The sequence below is a fragment of the Echinops telfairi genome, unplaced genomic scaffold, assembly GCF_000313985.2.
Source record: "Echinops telfairi isolate 266 unplaced genomic scaffold, ASM31398v2 ScPeMD7_70;HRSCAF=299, whole genome shotgun sequence".
In the NCBI taxonomy this organism is placed as follows: domain Eukaryota; kingdom Metazoa; phylum Chordata; class Mammalia; order Afrosoricida; family Tenrecidae; genus Echinops; species Echinops telfairi.
Window position 1 is genome coordinate 62,766,893 of NW_022103968.1, and position 19,907 is coordinate 62,786,799.

Consider the following 19,907-nt stretch of genomic DNA (forward strand, 5'->3'; position numbering starts at 1 on the left):
AAACTTCCAGAGAATGAGCCATCACAGCTTCCTTAGGTCGTACTTCTCAGCATAGATTCAGGATTCCTCATCTTTAAAAGCCACATGACTGTTGCACAAGGGGGATTTCTACACATTTTGAAAGTCTTAACCTTCAGTAACCTCAGTGACAGAAAGACAGAATTCTGTAAGGTAAGTGTGGGAATGGTAATTCCTTCAATTGTGGTAATTTTAGGGAGGTCCCAACTTCCCCTTTGTGTTGGGCAGGGTTCTCTAGAGAAACAAAACCAAGACACTTATGATTATGTATCTATAAGAGGATAGGTTTATACAGCAAGGAAGATAACAGCTAATTAGTCCACACAGCAGTACAGAGGGCTCAGTTCAACTCACTTCTGTGGACTAGTTAATATACTGGAAGTCCTTCAACTCAGGTGGGCTGCCAGGTCAAAGGATGAGGAAGCAGATACCAGAGTCTTCCCTCAGGCAAGACAGGCAGACTCTCTGCCCACAGGTAGCAAACAGCAGGGTGTGTTAGCAACAGTCAGTAGCTCGGAGTTTTAGCAAAGCAGGCCTGGATGGGATATCAAACTCAAGCAAGGAGACAGGGTCCACCAGCCTCAAGCTCAAGCAGTGTAAACACCAGCAGCATGGCAAAGCAGGTCGCAAAGGAGCCCCACCCTTTAGGGACACAATCCATGGGTTGGTTTGGCCCACAGGTAGTGTAGCTTTCAAGTTGAGGCAGAGAACTAGGTAAAGCAGCAGCACACTGCTCTGATCATCAGAGAGCAAGAGAGAGGGGGACAGGCCTTACAGAGCCATTTATCTCTGCTCTCTAATCAAACTGTAACCTGATTAATCTCACATGTTTCTGTTGACCAGGTTGGCACAATCACCTAACTATCACACCCTGCATGTATGAAAACTCCCCACTTATCCAAGGAAGCCTCATTGCTAGACATAGCGGGTTAGGACTTGGCATGCTAACTGCAAGGGCAACAGTTTGAAACTACCAGGTGCCCTTGGAGAAAGATGAGGCTTTCCACTCCTGAAAAGAATTACAGTCTTGGAAACCCAGGGGGCACTTTTATTCTGACTTGTAGGATCACTGTAAGTCAGAATAAATCCTATGGGAGGGAGTTTGAATCTTCAATGGATAGTGAGTAGTTGTTACTTAGGCTTTTCTTTTGTACCTTGACAGGTAACCTCTGTGTATCCACAGAGTAAGCCATTTAGCTAGCCCTAAGTTAAGTCCCGAAGGAGCCTGGTGGTGGAGCAGTTGTGCATTAGGCTGCTGAATGCAAGGTCAGCAGTTCAAATCTACCAAATCCACCAGCTGGAAGAAAGATGAGGCTCTCTACTCCTATAAAAAGCTATGGAAACCCACAGTGGCAGTGCTACCTTGTCCTTTTGGGTGACCATGCGCAAGAATCCACTCAATTGCAGTGAATTTTGAAGAGTCCCTAAGTGGTGCAAATCAGTAAGCACTGGACTGAAAGACTGGCAGTTTGAACTTCCACAGAGGCTCCTCAGAAGCAGTTTGATGCTCAGTGTCTGCAAGGTCATGCCTTGAGAACCCTGGGGAGCAGCTCTATCCTGCAACAGGTGGAATGGACTCACTGGCAAGAGGTTTTGGCGTACGCATACTCTGGGAGTTCATAGTGTGGTTAGCAACAAGCCATCTACAAGTTTCCACAATCCTTTCCCCCACACTTCACTGACTTGCCTTATGCTGACAGTATGTTAAACAAATGTGCCTTTGCATATTGAACTTAGTTTTAGCCAAGTTTCTACTAGTTTTGCGTTCAGCCACTCACTTAGCAGCACTCCAGGAGAAAGATCTGGCAATCTGCTTCCAAAAAGATTACAGCCAAGAACTTGCTCCCTTGAAGCAGTTCTGCTCTGAAACACACGCTGTCGCCATGAGTTGGAATCAGTGTGAAGGCACTGAGGGTGCTCTTATTCTAGTGCCTTGTTGGGAACCCTAGTGGCACCATTGGGCACACAGTGGACTTCCGGTGGTTCAAAACCACCAGCCGCTCTGCAAGAGAAAGACGAGGCTATTTGCTCCCACAGAGATTTGCAGTCTTGGAAATTGTATGCAGAATCGACTGGATGGTAATGATTTGTTTTTTGGTGTAGTGCCTTGCTTGATGTGTTCAGAATTGTTGGCTGACAGAATCAACACCTGTCTTCCCTTGAGGCCTTGCCACGACCATAAGTAAATAAGTAAATGCCACCTGACATAGACTTTCAGCCCTTGAGTGAGCTTTGATGAGCTCAGAAACTTGGCTTTCCCAGGAGCATTGCCTGTCTGCTTTGTTAGGAGACCAGCTGGGTCTCGGTGGGACTTGCATTGGAGAGAACCTTCCTTCCCACTTACTGAGTCTCCTGACTCAACTTACATCAGGAGTTCTGATGGTGTAATGGTTAAGCACAGGGTATGTGGTTCCAAATGCAGTAGATGGGGAAGTCTACTTCTGTGATGATTTATAGCCTCGGAAACTTTATGGAACAGCAGATCTGTTCTGCCCTATAGGGTCACTATGGGTTGGAAGAGTCACATGGTATTTTGGAGGAAGTATATGATTTGTTCTGTAACTTGTAACCAATGGTGAGTCACTCTCTTCAAACATCTCTGTATCACAGTCATTTGTACTTGCTTGGAATGGTTGTTTGGTTCTGTTGCTCAACTTCTTTTTCGTTAATGACCCATGGGAATTTCCCCTTTGGGCTTCTGATGTGCTTTTTTTTTTTTTGAGCTTTAAAGACAGTATTGTTTTCTTGTTTACTCTACACTTTGAAGTTCTGCACAATGTGGTAGAAATAAGATCCAAGTAGCTCTCTTTTCTTTGTTATGAGAATAAGTAGGCAAATTGGGCCTTTTCTGTATTTACGCTTTACTCTGTAATGGGAATCTCAGCCCTTGGAGGACCCACCATTTGATCTGTAGGTATGTAAGGCAGCGGGTAAGCTAGCTGAAACAAGTTCTCCTTTTCCTTAATAGTCTGTCCCTGCCTTAAAGCTTGTACTTCAGACTCTTCTGGAGAAGCTGTTTTGAATAATATAATAATATTAGAGGTGAATGAGCCCTGGTGATGCAGTGGCTTAAGTGTTGGGCTGCTAATTGCAACTACCTGCTTCTTGGAGAAAGAGGAGACTGTATCGATTTACAGTCTTGGAAACCCTCGAGAGCAGTTCTACGCTGCCTTAGAGTCAGAATGAACTTGACCACCACGGCTTTGTTCTGTTTTTGATGATTAGAGGTGAAGAAAATGGAAGACGAAGAAAAACAAATCCTCCCTGCAGGATTGTTGATGGAAACTTTTGATGTGGTAGCAAAATGGGCTACACATTGGGCTGCTCACGGCAGGGTCAGCTGTCGTCTGGGTCAAGGAGATCCCTGCACAGGAATCTCAGGATACAGAGGGCTTACTCTACCTCTGGCTCCTGCTGGTCGTGAATGTGCTATCTTAAGTGCTCTGCACTTCATCTCATATTTCTAATGCCCACTCCAATGGCTGCACAAACTCACACAGTATTAAAGAAGTCCGCAGGTTCTAATGCAAGTGAGAAGTGCTCAGGATACACTTGTTTATCAGGTCATGTTACAAAGTTCTTTTAGGTCTCAGTGGGGCATACCCTCCACTGTAAGCCTTAGCCTGAAGGCATTAAACTCAAGCTCCATGGGTCAGCAAACAGCCCATAAATTAAGTGCCCAGAGGCACCCCAACCTAGTAAGGCTCAGCCCAGAGCCACTTGGTTCCACTTCCTTGTGTCAACAAGCCCAACTCTTCCAATTAAGTGCCCTGAGGTAAGCCACTCCACAAGTCAGCCTCCTGCCCCCAAAGACTCAGCTTTACTAGCTTTGTGAGTTTGGAAAGAGATGAGTGTATCACAGGTAATAAGTTAGGTTGGGGTTATTTTAAAACTTTTTCGTTTCGTGGCTTGGGTTAATATGTGTACTAGATTGAGTTGTAGAAGAAATTTTTGTGGGTCTGTTGAAAAGTTTGAAGCTCACTGGTTTAACATGTAACAGGCCTCAAATTCATAGTTTGCAGACTAGAATTTTCAAGCAGAACTTGCGACTACGTTATATTCACTAGAGTGCCTTGGATTGATTTGGGAGTGGAAAGGGTCCTTTATCACTGAGTATAGTGGGCTACTAGTAGTGCCTGTGAATTCTACTAGTTGTTTGCTGTCTAAGGATGATAGGGTTTATTCAGTCCTGGTTAGATGTCTTTTCAGCATCAGCCAACACCTCAACCATTAGATTAGGATGTAATGAACATGAGGAGAGAAACTGGTTAATTGACTCATTTAACAGTAGCTTCTTGGATGGTCATACGATTAAGGTTTATCAGAATTTGTTTTTTTCCTTTAACATTATACTTTTTTAAAGAATTGTGTTCTTCTCTAATGACAATAATGAATGTATATCCATTGATAAAAGTCCTTTCATTTTATATTTTTCTCTACTGTATTTCCAATTTTTATAAAAAATATGAAAGAAGGAATGCATTACTTCTGGAAACTGTGCCAAAGCGGTTTTGTTAAGAAAGGGTTGAAGTCATACACACACATGCCCCACTTTATTTTGTGAATCTGTTAGTCTTGTATCTGTTCTAATCTGCATAAAGAAATGGAAGCACAGATTAGTGAGATATTTGTGAGGACATGCATACTAAGTTGGTGGTCTTCACTGATGACCATTCATCGTTCCCATAGACTGATATGAAATAAATAGGAGCCTAAGTATTGTATTATAGATATATATATGCAGGTGTACATAGATAAGGTGCTTATTGCTGCAGCACAAGCACATAAAATAGTAATTACAATTCCAGCAGTGCTGATGCCATCTCTAGCTCAGGGTTTATCCACAGTCATGGCCTGGGCTATCCAATATTAGTTCGTTATGAGCTGCACCATATATCCAGGGTGGATTCTGCCAGGAACGTGGCCTGTGAAAAGAAAGCTTTGAGGATGCTGTTGGATTCTATGTGTTAAACTAGTGTTTCTCCAAATGAGTGACACTACCCCCTGGGGGCACTGAATGATTCAGTTGGGGGTGGGGTGCTGCTAGTCTTTATCCTGGATTATGGGCTATAGTACAAAAGCTTTTAATTGTCAGTGGCATTGAGTAATTTTCTTTTTCTGTAAAGGGGGAAGTAGGCAAAATAAAATTGGGAACCTATGTGTTTGGTGATCCCTGCCAATGGACACCAAGACTCAAGACTTGAACGAGGTCTGAATAGCAAGTCTGAAGGATTGTGTTCCTAGTCTTGAACTTTGGCCCACCGTTCACCTTGCGGTCTCTGCTTATAAAGAGCCAATGCTGGGCTTGATCCCGAGGGTGCCGTCCAGCTCTTAGACTCAGTGCTTCCCAAGAGTTGGAGTATTGCATCAGGGCCCAGCGCGGGGGGTTGTGCTAGTTTTAAGGTCCTTAGAGACTGCCTCATCCTTTTTTTCCAAAGAGATAAATGCATGACCCCACAGAGCCCAATAATGCTGAGAGCTGGCAGTCTTGTGACTGCCATCACTGGGGAGCCTAGGTTGTTTGTAGTAACCGAGGGCTGGTGAAAGACCTTGGGACAAAGCCAGCAGGCTGAGAAAGATGAGACTTTCTGCTTTGGTAAATATTTATAGCTTTGGAAACCCACAGGCCAGTTCTACTTTGTTGAGTCTGAATTGACCCCTGTGGCAGGGAATTTGAGTTTTTAATTTCAGTCCACTACTAAAAATGTTTTCCAGGAGTTACCCAATTTAGCCTCCTTTTGCTTTTAGAGTAAGAGCAAGTAGACCTCCTCTTAAAGTATCCTTTTGGAGTTCCAGGACTCCCATGATCATCTTAGCATAGTGGTTACCAAAAATATATATTCTTACTGAATATAATTTTATACATCTCAATGAGCAATGTCTTTATGCATGAATCTTGATGTTTGAAAAAAAAATTAAGTTAGTTTTCATTTCCTGGTTATTTGCCAGTTATTTATTTTTATTTGCTAAGTATCTACAGATATCTTTTGACATTGAAAACCTCTATTTGCTGCGTATTTTAGAAACTAGTATTTATCAGAGGGAACCCTAGGCAGTTCCACTCTGTCCTTTGGGGTTGCTGCGAATTGGAATCAGTTCCACAGCACACAACCACATCATCGTTATCAGAAGAAAAGCTGATCCAAATGATTATCCTTCTGTCATCCCCTTCTACACATTCTTCAACCGTATGGTTTAAGCACGACTTTAATGCTGGAAGGTTCTTCATAATGACGGGGATCAAAAAATACTTGTGATGATGCTAGACCCCTCTGGCCTGTCTTAGATTTTGAGCAGCATGGCTGCTGTTCTGCGGGATGGATATTGTTGATAGCAACAGTGGGCTCTTGGGAATGGCCTCCAAGAGCTATGGTGGGGTTGCAAATAAGCTGTTTCCATGGATGGCCCTCTAGGGAACCCAATTCTTGCCTAAAGTTAATTACTTTATACACCACAGTATAATTGCTAAGGGTATAAATGCTTTCAACAAACATTCATCGAACACCTGTCCTCCTAAGTTATCATACTCCTACTAGAACATTGCATGTGGATATCCAATAGAAACCTAACTTAAACCAGTATCAATGACCTTTCTCTAAAAATCTCTTTTACCTTCTTAATCTTTCTTGCCTCTTCTAGTCTTATCATGGTTGATGATGTCACCTGCTCTCTCAAACTTTGGAACTGTTTGATTCTTCCCACTGTTAGGTGTTATGGTACTAACCACAAAGTAGGTGGTTCACACCCGCCAGCCATCCAAGGAAGAAAGATGAGACTCTTGGCTCTTGTAAAGGTGTATACTCTTGGAAACCCGAAGGGGCAGTTATACTCTGTCTGGTAGAGTGACTCAGTAGACTCAATAGCAGTGGGCTTTTGGGCCCCACTTCCTAATTCCACGCCTCCCGTATCTAGTAAGTTTCCAAACTATGCTAGTTCCGTTTCCCAAACTGTCCTTCAGTCTGAAGTGTTGAGTCATTTCCAACTCAGAGACACCCTACACAACTTGACTATGGAATTTTTTAGGCTGTGAGTCTGGGCCAACCCAATGGCACACAGTCTTTATGAAGAACAGCAATCTTTACATTGACAGCTAGTTTCTCTTGCAGAGCTTCTAGTGGGTTCAAACTGCTAACCTTTTGGTTAACAGCCAAGAGTGTAAAAATTGCACAATTGGGGCTCCTTTTCATATTCATTCATAGTACTTTTTAAAAATCTCTGTTTTACTCCCGAAGGTCAAATCCAGTTTAGTTCTCCCCTGGACTATTTTTGCAATTAACCCAAGTTTTTTACTCTAACCACTGCCTGCCTTCTACTCAGTCTCCCTCCAAATTATCTTCAAAGTAAAACAACAAAAAACCCTTGCGTACTTAACAATACATGCTCCTATTTTGTTTTCATTTTGTAATTTTTTTAAAACTCAACCTTCAGTCATAGAAAAGTTCAATGGAATTGCTGTGGATCTGTTTTTTTGATGTTGTACACTATGGGCACATAAAATGCATACACCATTGTTTACTGAACATCTAGGCCCTGTTAAGAGACATTTACATCATTCATATATGTTCTCCTTTGTTCTTATAAAGAATACCAAGGTGAACCTCCTTGGACATGTCTCTTTGTGCACATGTACAGGTATGTAGATACCAACAAGTGACATTTCTGGTCAAAATAAATGTGTACATTTAAAACTATACTGATAGAGGACTTTACAAAAGATTCCTATCTATTTCAACTCCCTCTCATGTTTAGTGAAATGTATTTTTAAGACGCTTTTTGTAGTCTCAGGTGTCTGATCTGTCTGCTTATTCACTCAGTCACTGCCAGCCACTGTGCAGGTTTTTAGAGTACAAACGGTGTGCCATGCACTCTGCCGTATGTTGGGGATTTAGTGCTGGATTTGATGGATATGATCTTTGCCCTCATGTAGCTTGCACTCTAACCACATAGAACATGTTGCTATTTTCTAACGCCCCAGGCTCTCTTTATGTATGCTGCTAATCTCTCTGCCTGGGATGACGTTTTTAACCAGGTTTATTTTATTTGTTGCCATATCTTCTCCATTTCCTCTCAAGTCATGTTAGGAGAGGCCTTCCTTAGCATTTCACTTACATCCTTGCTATAGCTTTTATCCTGGAGAATTTGATTGTCTGTGTGTATGTGTATGTGTGTGCACGCATGCTTCTCCCAATTGATTGTAAACCCAGTTAAGGGCAAAGACTAGTGCTGTATGCAAAAACCAAACCAAACTCATTGCCACCGAGTCGATGCCGACTCATAACAACCCTATAGGAAAGGGTAGAACTGCCCCGGTCAGTTTCCGACACTGCAACTATTAGCGAAGTAAAAGTTTAGTCTTCCTCTTGTACTGACTTAAGCCTTATTTAATGAATGGTAAATAGGTGAACGAATAACAAGCTATCAGATAAACCTGTTTTGTTCAGGGCACCGTGATAGGGGCTCTCCTCCAGGAGCTTACCCACAGAGTCGGGCCCATAAGAAAGAGGTGAGGAAGCTGCAAGACAGGTTGTTGTGATAAGCTGTAGACTGAGTCACAGGTGAATTCACAAGGAACATTTAAAGTGCAAGATTATTCTCTTGAGTGGAGTTTTCTGGTTAATTTATAGAGGATGTCCCCCTTTGTTTTAGTGCCAGGCATTGTGAGGGATAAAATAATTATTAGCTACACTCCCTGGCATTAAGAGCCTTATGGTCAAATATGGACTTAGAGCAGGTGTGGGCCAATGATGGCCTAGTGGTAAACCCAGCCAGCCCCCATTTTTGTGCAGCGCATGAACTAAAAATGATTGTTCTTTTTTAAAATTAAAAAGCCGAACACCAAAAAACCAAAGAAGATAGTTTTTAACGTTCGAAACTGATAGGAAAACTTAGTGCCCGTAAACGAAATTTCTATTGAAACAGAACCTCTCTTATATGATTGCACCTTGTCTGTGGTTGCTTTTTCACTGACTTTAATTGTAATGATGTGGCTCACCAAGCCTAGAAATATTTGCTCTCTGGCCCTTTACCGGAAAAAGAATGGGGCAGGTTGAAATAATGTGGAGAAAAGAAATGACATTCAAGCAGAGAGGGTTACTTTGAGAGCAGCCGTTCTCAACCTGTGGGTTGCGACCCCTTCGGGGGTCAAAAATGACTTTCACAGGGGCCACCCGATCCATAACAGTAGCAAAATTACAGTTATGGAGTAACATTGAAAATAATTTTATAGTTGGGGGTCACCACAACATGAGGAACTGTATTAAAGGGTGGTAGCATTAGGAAGGTTGAGAACCACTGCACTAGAGAGTCTGAGAGTTGAAGTGATGAACTAGCTCAGGCTTTTTGTTTCACAGAAGAGACCTTGTCCACGTCCACAGAGCTGGTGAGTGGCTGTATGCACAGGTGCCCCTAGAGCAGGAGCTAGAGCGATCCAGAGATGACAAGAGTATTGCTGGGTGGGGCCTGAGTGTGAATGGCCTTGAGTTTGGAAAAGGAGAGTTAAGCAACAAAGAACACACTGTGTTTTCTTTCTGAGAGTAATGTTTCTTATTTTCTCTTGCATTTCTAGAAGGTCTTTGAGCCCTACTTTGAGATTTTGGAAGTGTACTCCACAAAGGCCAAGAATTACATCAATGGGCACTGCACCAAATATGAGCCATGGCAGCTAATAGCATGGAGTGTTCTGTGGACCCTGTTGGTGGTCTGGGTATATGAATTTGTCTTCCAGCAAGAGAGTAAGTATACTGTCATTCTCGGGAAAGGCATTGAGGTGGCATTTTCCTATCATTGAAACTCATGACCCGATGTCGTGAGTTTTTGTTTGGTTCTGATTTTTAAAATCTGTTTCATCGGAAAGCTGTACAATACGTTACAGTTGGTAAGGTTATAATAGAACTATTGTACAAGTGTGAATGCCATTTATGTTGGTTTCCTTGGGTTGCAGCTGTGGTACATTGATGTTCTTGATATGGCTCTTCTAACCATTGTCTTGGTGACTCCCACCAAATGACGGTGAGACCATGCGGGTTGGGTATATTTCCATCTTGTCTGTTGGGTCTGAGTAACAAGCAGGGAGAGGAGATTCACTACCATTAAGAGAGAAGAGCTGAGAGTGGAGAACCTCCTTTGGACCTCAAGAATCCCGCACACACCGAACCTCTTCACCCCAAGAGACAGAGTTGTAAGGCCAAGGACGTAGCAGAGCCATGGCGCAGGAGCAGCAGCAGCAGCAGCAGCACCCAGAATCCGAGTACACAGAGACAGGGAAAGTGAGTGCCACTGGTCAGGAGGCTCTCTTGCAAAGTAAGAACTTCCCAGGCACTTAGTGAGGGAGCTGGGTTTGCTGATGTGGCCAGCAATAGCTGAGAGCCTTCAGGCTGAAGCTTAACGTAGAGTGGTGTGCATTTACTGGCAATTCTAAAAGAGCTTAGTAATGTTGCCTGGGCAGGGAAGAGGCCAAGGGACCACATGCCTGAGAGATGGAGGACCTGAGAGAGGTGTGCCTGGGGGCACAGCCCAGAAGAGTTCTCCTAATTGGAAGAACTGTATCCTGAGAATTTTTGATCCTGAATTGTAACCTGTTAACTTCCTCAACGACCTCCATACTAGGGAGTGCTGTCTGTGAGCCCTTTGTGGCCATTTCAAGGCATTATTGAGCCCAGTAGAGAAATAGAGTTTCGGGTTGGTGTCAGAATTAGTGAGAAGGTTGGAAGGTGAAGGCATGTCTGACCTCCATCTGATAGAGATGGACTTTGTTCTGGTAACTGAGTCCCCTTCCTTCTTGTGAAGTCAGCTCAGACACCTCCCCACATCTTTATTAGAGCAGCTTACATAGAAACGCCTCAGAAATTAGACTTTAGAAGGATCCATAGATATCACAGTGTGACTGAAACCGTCTGGAATTCTGGTTTCTTGCCTGGAGTTCCTAAAACAGGAATTTATTGCTTTCATTTTAGCTTATTCATCTCAATAAAAATTAGCTGAAATTAGAATAACATTCATGCAGCGACCATCTGCGTCCCCATTATTGGGTAGGCACTGTGCGAGGCTCCTGTGATACTGATACAAGTAATATAGGGTCCCTGTCCTCTTAGAGCAGAACTTTCATTTCAGGGGTAGTGTCCCTTGAGCTCCTTAGGCAGTGACAACTCAGGACGCTTGATTGACAAGGCTGTTGCTTAGGCAGTACTCTGAGGAGCAGCAGAAAAGACACTTTTCTTTTGAACAAGGTGCATAAATGTCTAAGTGGTCAGCTAGCAAATCCTTCCTTCTTCCTAAGGTTTAAGCCCCTCTCTTGCCCACCTCTTTTTCCTCACCCAGAGTCCTGCTGCCTGGTAGTACTTTGTGAATCGTTTTCCCCAGTAGGCTGTGCTTGGTAGCTTTTGCTTAATTTTATCCAAACACAAAAGGTAGAGTTTTTGGAGAATCTTCTATAGCAATCTCTCTGCCCATCATCTCTCATTTTTGTAAGGTGACCAGACATCCCGCTTTTGGCAGGACAGTCCCGATTTTTAACAATTTTTCCCACATCCCGCGGCATTTTTAAAAAGTCCCAATTTTGGGAAAGAATGCATGACAACTATGGTATACGGTTTTTAGCTTCCATGTGCCTATTTCGCCAGGATATGAGTTTTGTCAATGGTGTCCTCCTTTACCAATGTTAAAATCCGGTCACCTTATCGTAGGGCATCTGAGTTAACCTCCTTAGCAGATTGACTGGCCTCTTTAATTGTACATTTCTGCTTACTTCCTCTTCCCTCAGTAACGTCAACTTTAGAAGATAGGCTTTGTGTTTTGATAATGTGTGTGTTATATATGTATATGATATATGTAAATATATATATATATATATATATCTTCACCATGCAGGTAGCCATTGTTCTATTCCAGACCTAGTAAGCGTTGCAAAACATGACAACCAAGAGGCAAAATGCAGTGCTTAGTGCTTTTGAATTAAAGTGGAATGAGGCGTGACCAAACTATCTAAATGTTTTAGTTCACTCTCGAGTTTTAAAAAGTTCTCCTGTCTCCATTCCTACTCTTTGCCAGATTGTCTCGTAACTGTGTAGAGTGGCTGCACTTGGCTCTGGCTGTGGGGAAAGCCCTGTCTTTCTGCTCTGGCTTGTTTCTCTCTCAGGAAGCCTTTGTCTGATGAGTGTGGTATCTGCCATCTCACAAGAAGTGTCCCATTCACAGGACTGAGGAGCAGCAGAAATGACACGTTTCTTTTGAAGAAGGTGCATTTGTGAAAGCAAGTTTGGGCTAGCGAGATTTGTGTTTCCTTGCTGTGATTACACAGTCTGTTTGGGGTTCACCTCATGTGTGGTTCTGCAGCTCACTGTGCCCTTGTGATTTGCTGAACTGGCAGGAAAGGCACAGCCTCCTTGGGTTTACCTGCCCTTAGTGTTCCAACAGGAATAGTCTGGGCAATGAGCAGTCATGAGAAAACCATGAATAACCATCTATTAATGGGAAATGACATCTAAATCTTTGTGGGTTGGCCTCCAAGACATTTTTTATTGTTTTGTTTTTGTAACATGTACTGTTTTCTAATACAAAATAAATACATGTTCAATATAGGAAATTTTGAAAATACAGATAGGCTAGAAGTCCCAGCTTGAAGTTCTGTGACCAATGTGCCTGTATCTCAATCTGAATCGGGTGGAACCAGATGTCAAGTAGTTTTTGTAGCTCAGAGATGTATAATCTTGGCAATTTCACATACTTCTACAGCACACTTTTTAATTTTGTAAGTTCTGACTAGAATTTAGCACAATCAGAATGTTTGCCTTCTAGAGATTGTGGACTGGTTTGAGAGAATTGCCTTTTCCCCCCTATTGCTCTAGGGCTTTCCTACTGTAAAAGTATTCTAATATTGCTTCACAATCGAGTTATTGCTACTATATTGCTCAAAAGATGACTGAAGTTTGGACTAGTGATAAACTTTGCTGATCTTCAATCTCTAAATCTCCTCCTGAAAGGGAGAGTAGGGAGAGAATTCTGTAGCAAGGTCGGAGGGCGTGGCAGTTAAAAACTGAACGAGTATCAAGAGGACGGGCAGGCAGAGTGGTCTGGGCAGGGCTTGGCTGCTCTCTGAGTGGTTATCTCTTCCGTAATGCTGCTCCATGCTTATCAGCTGATACTGTTCTTAATGGTGGTTTTTCCTTGGATCGACCACAGTGCATCAACGGAAATCAGTCTTCTGTCGTGAGTGGAAGTAGTAAACAAACCTGGCGTCCAGCGTGTCATCTTGTGCAACACTCCTAAATTCACTTAGCCTACTTCTTCACAGCACAATGGCTATAGCAATGCCTGCCTGTCCCCGTCACAGGGCTTCTATGAGGATTCTGGCGTAATTCATGTGGCAGGAATTTGTCAGCTGTAAAGAGGCATGTACTGTGCTTCATACTGGTATTTTCGATGTGTTACCTTAGACATTTCTAAAGAGCTTACTCTCTGTTCCTTTGGGAATTACATGTTTGAGATAACTTATGTTCAACCCATGACTACACTATCTTATCAAATTTAATTTCTTCCATCTTTGATCCTTCAATCCCTTCTTTTTGCCCTGCATCATTTTATCTTGAAGCTTCCATAAAATTAATCTATTCTTTCTCCTCCACCTGGTCAGAGTACTTACCATTTGCAGATGTTTGGACTGATTTCTGTCTCATTACTTAATTACTTTATCTGCTAAATAAGGAAGTGGTTTTTAATTTCGTCAACTGAAACGTTGTTGGGAATGTTCTAATAACTAGCACCTTAACTATTTAACATTAGGCTATATTCAGTTGGCGGGCCGTTTTGTACTACTTAAAATTTATCTAGGATGAATCTTGAGTGATATAGGAAATTACAGACGTGAGCAGAGACCACAGTACTTTGCATACAGAAAGATCTCTGCAGCTGTGCATACAGTGTGTCTTAGTGTCCTGGTTGTGTCCCAGACATTCTCGTGTGTGCTCCAGTGCTAGGCGTGGAAAGACACAGACACACTGGAAACAAAGACTAGTGCAGATGCAAAGCCATTGCCAATTGTCATTGAGTCAGCTGTCCCTCGTGGTAAGCCCACGTGTGTCAGGGAAAAGCTGTGTGCCATCGGGCTTTCAAGAGTTGACTTTTCATCAGTGGACCATCAAGCTTTCCTTCCTTCCTTCCTTCCTTCCTTCCTTCCTTCCTTCCTTCCTTCCTTCCTTCCGGCATTTTGTGAGTTGGGTGAAAGTTTACAGAGAACATCTGTTTTCCACTCGACACTTTGTACTCATTTTGTTTCATGTCGTTGACTGCAGTCTCCACAATGTAATGACATATATCCCACTTCTTACCTGCGTGTTGTACTCCTCCCAGTGTCTTCCTCGGTCATCATCATTTTTTACTGACCTTCCTCTTAGCTGATTCTGCTTTCTCCTTCACACAGGGAGCACTGTCTACTCGCTAGTCATTGATCTTGCCCTCCAGTGCTTCTCCCACCTTGGCGACAATGTTTGTAGGTGTGGATAACCCTTCTGTTGACTTTCTGTAAGAGTGGTCTCATACAGTATTGTCCTTTGTGAGTCTTTTATTTCACTCAGCGTAATGTCCTCCAGGTTCATCCATGTTCTGAGGTGTCTCCCCAGATTGCTTGTTGGACTCTTAACATTGTGTTCTATTCCATTGTGTGTTCGCCATCATACTGTGTTCATCTGTTCTCGTCATGGGCGTTCAGGTTATTTACATCGTTTTGCTAGTGTGAATATTGCTGCCATGAACATGGCTGTGCATTTGTCTACTCGTGTCACAGCTCTTGCTTCTCAAAGATAGAGAGGTAGTAGGATTGCTGGATTATGTGGTATATGTATTTGCAGCTTTCTAAGGAAGTGCATGCTCTTTTCCACTCTAATTGTACCATTTTACAGTCCCACCAAAAATGTATGAGGGTTCCAGTCTCTCGACCCCTCAACAGCATTGGTTGTTCCTCTTGTTTGTTACGGATACAGGGCTGGGAGGATATCTCTTATTGCTCTCTTTTGTTGGATCTCTTGAATGACTAATTATTGCGAGCATATTCTCATGTGCTTGCTGACTGCTTGAATGTCTTCTTTACTGAAGTGTCCGTTAATACCTTCTGCCCATTTCTTAATTGGACTGTTGGTCTTTCTTTTGTTGAAGTGCTGAAGTTTCTATATATTTTGTAGACTCATTCCTTGTTTGATACGTCATTGCCAATTTTCCCCCCAGGCTGTGTTTTCTACTTTTCTTCTTTTGCTGAATTCTTTTGATGTGCCTATGTGTCTTAATTTTTAGGTGATCCCTCTCATCTAGTGTGTCTTCTGCTCTTTGTGCATTTTAAGTTATGGTTGATAATATATTTTGCCATGCCTCAGGACCTGTAAGCTTGTTGCAATTTTTCTGTGATGTCTTTCTTTTTAGGTTTCACTTTGAAGCCTTTGGTCTACCTTGTGTTCATTTTTAATATGGTGTGAGATGTGGGTCTGTTAGATCTCTCTCGTGGGATAGATATATTTCGGTCCTTGGCTTCGCACGAGAAAGAATTCATGCCGAAGTCTGGTTCGTGATCCAAGTGTGTTTTATGAAAGATAGGAGAAGTTTCAGGTTTACATAGGCACTGCAGCGCCAGGGCCCTTCACCCCCAGGCAGCCTGCCGAGAAGTTGCTCTCAAGATGAAAAAGTCACTTGGTGGGCTCTGGATGCTGCCTTTTCAAGTCCTCCCCTGGGAGGCATGGTTTACTATACTGGTCAACCCCATTGTCTGAATTGAATTCAAATGGGCCAGCCTAGGCGTAATGCCCACCTACCACCCCTTCCTGGCTGGAAGCTGGAACCTTTGATCATGCGTAATGAGCACCCCAGGCCCTATGCCAGCTACCTAACAGGCCCTGTTTCCTTTTTCTATAATTGGCTTTTCAGTTTTGTCAGCACCATTTGTTAAGGAGACTGTCTCTTCCTCATTTAATGAGTTTCAGTCTTTTATCAAAGATCTACTTCTGGGTTCTGAATTCTGTACCATCAGTCTATATCTCTGTTGTTTACCAGTACCAGGCTATTTTGACTACCGTGGCTGGGTAGTAGGATTTGAGATGGGGAAGTGTGAATGCCTTCTACTTTGGTCTTTGTTAATGGTGCTTTGTTTATCTGGTTCTCTCTCCTTTCCGCATAAAGTTGGTGATTCATTTTTCTCTTTCGTTAAAGAACGATGATGGATTCTAGATCAGGACTGCATTACATATATAAACTGATTCAGGTCGTATTGACATTGACTTTAACAATCTTCCTATTCATGAGTCTGCTATGTTCTTTCATTGTTACTTTTTGTGCGCAGGTCTTCGTTTCTCTGGTTAGATTTATTAGTAAGTATTTCATGTGGGGTGCTTATTGTAGATGGTATTTCCATGTCAGAGTTCTCTGTGTGAGTGTAAAGAAATCTGACTGTTTTTCAAATTGATCTTGAACTTACCACTTTGCTGACTCTGCAGGTAGTTCCTGTAGTTTTCTTGCTGACTCTTTGGAATTTTCTATATGGAGAGTTAGTTCGTTGCCACTTGAATGCCATTTATTTTGCCTTCTTGCCGTCTGGCTCTTGTTAAGGCTTCCAGTACAATATTGAATAGGAGTGGAGTCAAAGGGCATCCTTGTTTGGATCTCATTCACAAGACACATGATTTCAGTCTCCCTTTGTTGAGACTAATGTGGACCATCAGTTTTATACATAAACATTTAGCTATGTTGAGATATTCCCTTTCTATTTTGTTCAGAATTTTTATCAGAAATGGCTACTGGATTTTCTAAAATGTCTTTTCTGATAGGATCATGTGATCTTTTTTATTTCTGTGGTGGGTTATAGTGATTATTTTACTAATGTTGAACTATCCTTGGATACCTGGTGTTGCTCCTACTTGGTCATGATATGTAGCTTTTTGAGTATGTTGTTGGGTTTTATTTGCTTGACTTTTGCTGGTAACTTTTGTGTTTGAGTTCATGAACGATATTGACTTGTAGATTGCTATTTTAGTAATGTTTTGCCTGATTTTTGGTGTGATTGTGCTTGCTTCATAAATGTATTAGGGAACATTCCATGTTTTACTACATTCTAGAAATGTTTGTATAGATTTGGTGAGAACTCCTGTGAATGTTTGGTAGAATTTGCCAGTGAAGCTATGTGGGCTCAGTCTTTTTTTGTTTTTGTTGATGGGAATTTTTCATGCCCTGTTCAATTTCTTCCTTTGCTATGGATCTGTTCAATGTTTCTACCTCATTATGTGATAGTTTGGAGACGTTCGTATGCTTTTGGAAATATGTTTGTTTATTCTAGGTTTTCACATTTGTCAGTATAGTTCTTAATAGTTTTCTGTCACTATTGTTATTTCTTCAGCTTCTGCTGTGATGTTTCCCATTTTATTTCTTCAATATGTTATTTATATCATCTCATTCCATTACTTTGTTAGATTTGCCAATTTTTTAATCTATTAGCACAGAACAAGGGAATGCTCTGTGATCTTAATACCAGAAAAGTTGCATGCCGAAGTTGTATCCTTTGACTGTATGTACTCAGTGTGTACTCTGGGCAATCAGTCCCAGAAGCTGGACATGTAAAGAAGAATGTGGCATCAGGATTGGAAGAAGACTCCTAAGACTCTCTGATGTGCAGGTGCCCAACCTTAAGTAAATGAAGTGGACTTCAGGTAGTTATTAATGAAGGTGAAAGACTACAGCCTTCAGTATAGACTATACCTCAACATGAAACACAATCAATACAATGAGCCAATAAGCAACATCATGATAAATAGTGAAGTTACCAGGGTTTCATTTTATTTGAAAGTGTCACCAACACCCATGGGATGAACCAAATCCACGGCCATTAGGGTGATTCTGACTCATAACGACCTCATAGGACAGAGTGGAACTGCCCCTTCAGGTTTCTGAGCAGTCAAGAAATCAAAGAATGTTGCACAAGTCCTGTTAATATATTTAAACCAATGAATGATATGGTACGTGAATTATACACCAATGAAAAAAAAACTAAAAAGAAACAAAGAAACCAAAGAATGCATTTCATGGGGCAAAAGTCTGCAATGAGCTTCTCTAAGATCTTAGAAAAGAAAAATGCCACTTTGATGGCGTAAGTTTGCCTGACCCAAGCCATGACACTTTCCATTGCTTAATGGATGCCTTGGAATAATGGGAGGGTGAAGAACATTGAGTATGCCACGGACTGCCAAAAGAATGAAGAGTCTCTCTTGGATAAAGGACATCAGGATGGTAGATGTCAAGACTTTGTGTCACTTACTTTGGATATGTGATCAGGAGCGATCAGTCCCTGGAGGTGGACATCATCCTTGGTAGAGGGTCAGAGAAAATGCATGACTGACCCTCAGCAAAATTAGTAGACCTAAGACAGAGTCGTGTGTGTGTGCTTGTGCGTGTGCACGGGGTTGCTATGAGTTGTTCTGACTTAGCAGCACCCCACAATGCTCGGTGGGGTTGGCTTCAGAGGTGGGGGTAGATGAGAGATGGAGAAATGTCTCACTTTCAGTGTATGTGTCCATTGATGTATTTTTGAACTATGTAGTATTTATTCAAACATTTTAAAGATTTCATGAAATAGGAAAGCAATTTGCAGATTAGGCAAATACATAGAAAGCAACACTTCTAAGTGGCTCTCCGAGGTCAGTGGGAGGGAAGGCAAAGGAAGACACGATGTGTAGAGGGCACTGAGGTTCTGTTAAGGTGATCAAAAGAGTCAAGAAACGCTGGTTAATGGTGATGGTTGAGCACTATGAAGGACATACTTAATGTCACTGAACTGTACCTGTGAAGATTGTTGAAAGCAAACATTTTGAGAAGAGGAGATCTTTCCTCAGGTATTCTGAAGACAAGTCGAGGTTGTGGGTGTCATACTGCATAGTTTGCATATTATGATGAGCTGCTTATTCCATGAACATTTATTTGCCTAATAGAACCATTTGTTTCTATTAGGTTTATGGTCAAGGTTTAAAAAGAAATGTTTTAAGCTGGCCAGGAAGATGCCTTTTGTCGGCCGCAAGGTGAGTGGAATCTTTGTAGAATTTCTATTTTTTCCCCTTAATGATGGTACTTTCTTTCTTCTACTTATTTCTCCAAGTATTCTCGGGGAGACTTTGTCCCCATCTCCAGGGAATGCTTGGCAGTGTTTGGAGGCACGTTGGGTTGTCACACATGGGGTTGGATGTTGGCCAGGGAGGCTGTCAGCATCTTGGATGAGCAGGAGAGCCACCACCATAGAATGACCTGGCCCACACGTCAGCACTGTCAAGGTAGAGACAGTCTGACTTCAACTGTTTTTACAACAAATCTGTTTGGGCCACAGCGAGACGAGAGAAGCTTGAGGCAGATTGAACATGTGAATACAGGAGACCTGACAGACGGGGCCGATGCCTTGGACTGCATCTTGGCTGGATTGGATTTTGATGTTTATCTGGGGATTGAGTGCTAATGCGATTCACGGCTGTACAGGTTCTTCGGAAAGCTTGGATAAGGAACATTTTAGGCTTTGCCGGCAGTAGGCTCTGGCATAGCTGCTTCGGCCTGTGTGGGAAGAAAGCACCCTTAGGACAGCTGGGCAAGGATGGAGCTGGCTATGTTGTGCTGAACTTTTCTGTAAAAAGACCAGATTTGCCACCTGGCCATAGTTTGCTGATCCCAGGTGCAGCCTTTCAGGGAGATAACAGGTGAGTCTCTTGATCTTTGTACCTTTCTGTGGTGTGTTCCTGCACTAGGTCCCCTCCACCCTCCCCCTTCACTTGGCGGTAAGATATCCACCTTTGTACCCTGTTGTCTTTGTCCTTATGGCAGATGAAGATCAACAGGGTGTGCCTCTGGCACATGAAGCCTGCCTGCCCACTGGACTTTCCTCTATC

General features: G+C 42.4%; 1 protein-coding gene across 1 annotated transcript in view; it reads left to right on the forward strand.

The window, feature by feature from the left end:
• LOC101663178 (sphingosine-1-phosphate lyase 1) overlaps window positions 1–19,907 on the forward strand; it is a gene marked incomplete at its 5' end in the record, with an annotated part of 65,351 nt that overhangs the window by 10,336 nt on the left and 35,108 nt on the right. Inside the window, 2 exon segments of the mRNA XM_004701147.2 lie at window positions 9,584–9,749; window positions 18,988–19,055. Of these exon segments, the coding sequence (XP_004701204.2) occupies window positions 9,584–9,749; window positions 18,988–19,055 (234 nt within the window).